This window comes from Phoenix dactylifera, chromosome 18, assembly GCF_051530095.1.
Source record: "Phoenix dactylifera cultivar Ajwa chromosome 18, Ajwa_hap1_PhDact_Kaust_v1.1, whole genome shotgun sequence".
Classification (NCBI taxonomy): Eukaryota; Viridiplantae; Streptophyta; class Magnoliopsida; order Arecales; family Arecaceae; genus Phoenix; species Phoenix dactylifera.
In genome coordinates this window covers 16997387-17002645 of record NC_143207.1, presented here as the reverse complement: position 1 = coordinate 17002645, position 5259 = coordinate 16997387, and the positions used below count along the sequence as shown (strand labels likewise).

Below are 5259 nucleotides of genomic sequence, written 5' to 3'. Positions count from 1 at the left end.
ACACTCTGCCAGCCTTCAAGACCAATCCTTTGATACGAGCCCTGTCTTCTTTGCTAGGTTGTGGGCTTTGTTGTGGGCTAATGGTACTACTTTGTTTTTATTGTGAGGTTCTTCTGCCACCAGTTCATCATACTGCTTTTGTTTCCATCTTTTGGTCTTGTGAGGCTAATGCCTCTTGGATTTCCAATCTCATTCTCTTCCACGGCCGACGATCAAACTTGATACTTGCATTGCCCTTCTCTCTGAAAAACTTGGCTCTGATGTTTTTCTACTGCAATAATCCTTCTCTGAACCTCTACAGGTGTAACCCGGCTGCCGACCTATTTCTTTGTTTAGAAGAAGCTTCCCTATTTCTCTAGGATACTCCTTTCCTTGAGGTTACAAAAGATATATATAATAGAGTAAACTAATTTAGACTTGAACTGGTATCCTACAATAATTAAATTAGGCTAATATACAATTGGTATCCTAAGTCGATATAGACTTGAACTGGTATCCTAAATCGACCTTTTTAGAACTTTTGTAAACTTAGGATATATTCAACAAGTCTTGATGCTCTGTTTCAGCTGTTCTGTGACCTCCCGTTCTCTTTTCCAGCTTTTATGTTTTTCAGTCAGATTGTTGTACCATGGCCTATATTATACACTCCTTAGCATTGCCTGCCGCTTTACATAATTCCTCTTGATAAAATTGAGTGGCTTCGCCTCCCCATCAATCACACACACAAAAAAAAAGGGCGTCCTTTCTATTTCTGCATTGCTTGAATTGCGATCTTTGCAATTGGCTGGCCGTTTTGTACACTTACTTTTGAGAATTGCCATTCAGAAGTTGAAATCCACACCTATCATTGTTTCATGGCAGGTCGTGTTTAGAGTTCAAATCATGTTAAAATCTATTTTTTTGCCTGACCGAGTTCATTAAAACATAAATCAAGTTGAGCAGACCATGGACTGCACTAACTCATGACCTTCATACCAAGGAGGCCCACGAACAGCATGCAACAGAGCTTCTCATCCTCCAATCCCGGATAAAAAAGACAGGCACAAACAATTTCGAACTTTATTCACCGTCTATTACAAGTATAACTTTTCTCAGATATGCATCATATATACGAAAAAAAAAATTACACAACAATCAGATCAGAATCTCCTATAAACCCGAACAAAAATCAATACTAATTGCTCAACTAAACGACTCCAGAGCTACAGCAGCCCTCCAGAGTAAGGAATGGCAGTGGCAGACAACCAAGCATCTCCCATGGTAAAGTTATAAACGGTAAAATTCAGAGCTTCCGAAGCATTCATGAGGTGATAACCCGGCCACTGCACCCTGCCACTAGTGTTCGCCCCCGGCCCGTAATTCTCAAACTCCCCGTAGTACAACGTGCTCAGCGCGAAGGTCCCGTTCCACTCCATCCATCCAAGAGGATCGATCGCCCGATCGATGGAGGACTGCATGTAGACCGTCCGCGAGTACTCCTTCCACGGCCGGCCGAGGAATATCTTGGTGGAGTTGAGGTCAGCTTCGAGGTCCGGCGCAGCTCGGATGGTGCAGTTGTGGATGGAGATGCCGGTGGTTTGGTTTGGGCAGGTGCGGCCCTGCGCGGTTATGGCGTTGGCCTGGTCAGGGAGGGGCTTGCGAGCGTAGATGTTGCAGTTCTGGAAGACGGAGGCGGCGTTGCCGAAGATGAAGTCGACGGTGCCGTAGACGTCGCAGTCGCGGTAGAACTGGCGGAGGGAGTGAGCGTAGAGGGTGTCCTGGTAGCCCAGGAAGCTGCAGCGGTAGAAGCTCGAGAGGTCGGCGCTGTTCCGGACGGCCACCGCCTGGTGCTTCTCCGGCCCGGCTGTGTTCTCGAAGGTGATGTTGATGGCTATGAATCGATCGCCATGCACGGCTGCATTACGTGGAATTTCTTGGGTTGATGCACGAATTTAATAGGAGATAAAAATAGCAGTTATATATGAAGAATGGCAAAAAATTAAGCAGTTATTATGAACCGGAATTCGATGCATAAGTTTTAGAGTCAGTTGAAATCAAGTAAGGCATAATTCATACTTTTAATTAAGCCCTTGACAAATAAGGCATGAAAATTTTGCAAAATTAATGCATCAAACAGTTTAGAAATCTTTATTTTGAAATACTTATTTAATTAAAACCATATTAAGTGGCTACAAAATTTTTAGGACTCGTTTGGTTCGCAGGAAGCATTTTTCCTCTTAGGAATATGATTTCTGGGAAGCAGATTTGCAGGAAAAGAATGCATAGAAAAGTATTTTTGGCATGTTTGGTTGATCATGAAAAAGTGACATATTTCCAAAGTGCTTAATTTGGTTGACCATCCACTTTCTTGGAAAAGTTATGTATAATTTCTATTATACTCTTAATAAAAATTAGGTCTTTAATGCTGAAGGGTCTTTTTGGGAAAAAATAAAATGGAGTGATTTTCGTCGTTTCATGGAAAAGTAACTTTCCAATGTTTCTCATGGGAAAGATTTTTCCATGAAATATGGAAATCATATTCCCATGGAAATTCAACCTTTTCAGATCTCACTTTTGAAAACTCTAACCAAACAAGAGTCATCTCATTACTTTTCTGTTGATCACACTTTTTTTCTTTCTTTTTCTGCGAACCAAACGAGCCCCTGAGCTCCACGATTCAGCTATTTCCCATGATCGCTTTCTTTCCGATATCTAACTCTCTTTATTACTCTAAAAGGAAATAAAAATTCCACTAGAGGGCATATAAACTTAACTATAGTTATCAAATCCGCCCCCGACCAGCCAGTCAGTCTAAAAACCTAATGGCCTGAGCAAGCTTTAACTCCAAAAACACACGAGCGTCCATTTTGACCATTTTGACCTTGTTTCTTAAATTTTTTTTGACGCATCTAAGTACTCACCAAAAGTTGCCGATTTGAAGGTCGTCCACCCGTCGGCGACGCTCCGGTTCCCCGTGACCACCGTCCGATTGTTCCCGGCGCCGATCAGTATCAGGTTCTTCTTTCTCTTTCCCACGACCACGTTCTCCTTGAACACTCCTTCGCCGATACGGATCGCGAAATACCCATCCTCTATCGACGTATCATTCGGAGCGAAGGCGACGGCGTCTGCGATCGCTGAGAAATTCCCACTCCCGTCGGTAGCCACCGTCACCGACTGGTTTATCGGCACCACCTCGCCGTTCTCCCAATGCACAAGATTCCGTCCCATCGCCGGCAAACCAAAGGGCGGCGAGCTAGCATCATTTTGCACTGCTAGCCCCAGTCAAAAACAAGCATTAAACTTGCGATTAGAAATAATTAAAATAGTCACTTAATGCCGCTTAATCAAGACTGGATGTTAAAAAGAAAAGGAAATGGAACGTCCTTCCGGCAGAATACATGAGCTGAGACGTCCCTTTCGGTTCAGAAAGGAGGGGAAGGTATCGCGATTCACGCGGCTTCCACTGCATTGCATTTAATAGAATCAGGACCGTTGATTCCTATTGACCGAGTCGATGATGGGCGAGAGAACCGAGTCGGCGGATGTAATGACACCAAATAAACCGGCGGCTTTCTCTTGCCACGCGTAACTCGCAGTGGGACCCACCGACATCGACTTGTGTAACGGCGCGACCACGCGTGGCCGGCCCCACAAGACGACGGTGCATGCACCGAACACGAGACTGTCTACGCACACACTTTTATAGGGCTCGGTCCTCACCTGGGAGCGAGTCGGACTCGGACCGGTTCACGACGGTCCGGTCCAGCGCGGCGCTGACTAGCTCGAGCGAGACGCCGTAGACCCGGGTCTCGTCGGAGAAGGCGCCGCGGAGCTCGGGGAAGATTCTGGAAGCTTCGAGGCCGTCGAAGCAGGTCTGCTGGTTGGTGACCACGGCGCTCATCAGAGCCCGGACCCGGTCCGCCCCGGCCGGGTTGAGGACCGACTCGCCCGGGCCGAGCTCGGCTTCGACGGTTTCGAGGTACTCCAAGTTGAGGCCATTCAGCTGTCGGCAATCCTCGAGGGCTCCGCCGCCGACGCCCCTCCCCCAGTCTCCGCATCCGGCGAGGTAGTGGTCGAGGAGCTTGGAGGTCCGGCGGGCACGCTTTAGCGCCTGCTTGACGGAGAACCGGCCGTACTCGTAGGGCTTGGAGGGAAGCCGTAATGGCGCGAGGACGGCGCGGCAGAGCTTGGGATAGAGGGAGGACTTGCACGCGGCGGCGGTGGAGACGGAGGGAGACGGAGCGGCGACGGCCGCCGTGTGGAGGAGGAGGAGGAAGAAGGCCGGGGTTAAGCACATTGCGACACGTGTTCTCTTAGCCGATAGGAGGGGTTGACGAAAGACGGTGATGTGTGAGTCGGCTAGGGGACTAGAATGGGCTATATATACGAGGAGGAGAAAGCGCGTGAGATAGATATGATTCATGAAATGTTCGACAAAGTGCAAGGTGGCCGAATGGAGGTTTCTGAGATGGAATGGAGAGCGTAGGGATCAATAAATATTTTTACTGTGCGTGGGTGAGGTTGTTGGGAGGGTTTAATTTTTAGAGTGCTGCCTTAAAAGCGAAGATCTATAATGGGAGAAGTGGGATCGGTGGTTGTAATGGGAGTAGCATTTACTAGAGTGAGTTAAAATACGAAAAAAAGAGGAAAAAAAAAGTGAGTTTTCTTTATTTACTAGTGCGAGTTACCTGACAAAAATGAAATGAAGAGGGAAGAAAAAGCTTGCTAGGTGGTGAGGTTCCTCAAATTCCTTCCTTAATGGTGACCAAACCATGAAAGGCTCACATCATCAACAAGGAGCCAAGGCGGAGGCCAAGTTAAGTCCAACCTCGCCGAGTGCCCAACCAACCTCGCTAAATGCCCACTTGATGTTAATCTAGATTAGCTACTTTTTCTTATTTTCTTGTCAAGCCAAATCTCACCCAAGGCTTGGCGAGAATCATTCGGATCCAACGGCATTGGGCTCGGCACGCGCTAGCCCTGTGCGCGCGGCCAGGCAAGAATCATTCGGATCCAACGGCATTGGGCTCGGCACGCGCTAGCCCTGTGCGCGCGGCCTTTGGCCGCGCGCAGGAGTTTGGCATGGCGATGCCCAATGCTATGGACGCCCGAGCCATTCGGGCACCACATGCCACCGCACAGCATGCGCGGCCTTGGCCGCGCCCAAGCAAGGAGCAGGCGCTCGGTCAGAAGACTGAGCGCGCATAAAGGCAACAGGCGTACGGCCACCAGCCCACGCGCCCACGCATGGAGCAAGCGCACAGCCAGCAGACCGAG

At 48.4% G+C, this 5259-nt stretch overlaps 1 protein-coding gene across 1 annotated transcript; it reads right to left on the bottom strand.

Annotated features, from left to right (window-relative positions):
- Positions 1-1030: 1030 nt before the first annotated feature.
- Positions 1031-4490, bottom strand: LOC103723296 (pectinesterase-like). Its single transcript, XM_039120928.3, has 3 exons — positions 3703-4490; positions 2901-3251; positions 1031-1894 (listed from the first exon to the last, which is right to left on the bottom strand). The coding sequence occupies exons 1-3, from the start codon at positions 4403-4405 to the stop codon at positions 1203-1205; spliced, it is 1746 nt and encodes a 581-aa protein (XP_038976856.3). The 5' UTR covers positions 4406-4490; the 3' UTR covers positions 1031-1202.
- Between the last annotated feature and the right edge of the window lie 769 nt (positions 4491-5259).

Bases quoted from the DNA above. Each gene is read 5' to 3' on its own strand.
- LOC103723296 (XM_039120928.3), bottom strand. From the start codon at position 4,405: ATGAATCATATCTATCTCACGCGCTTTCTCCTCCTCGTATATATAGCC. The intron at 3,252-3,702 runs GTGAGGACCGAG...TGGGGCTAGCAG, and splicing joins CGAGTCCGACTCGCTCCCAG to TGCAAAATGATGCTAGCTCG. The intron at 1,895-2,900 runs GTGAGTACTTAG...CACGTAATGCAG, and splicing joins CTTCAAATCGGCAACTTTTG to CCGTGCATGGCGATCGATTC.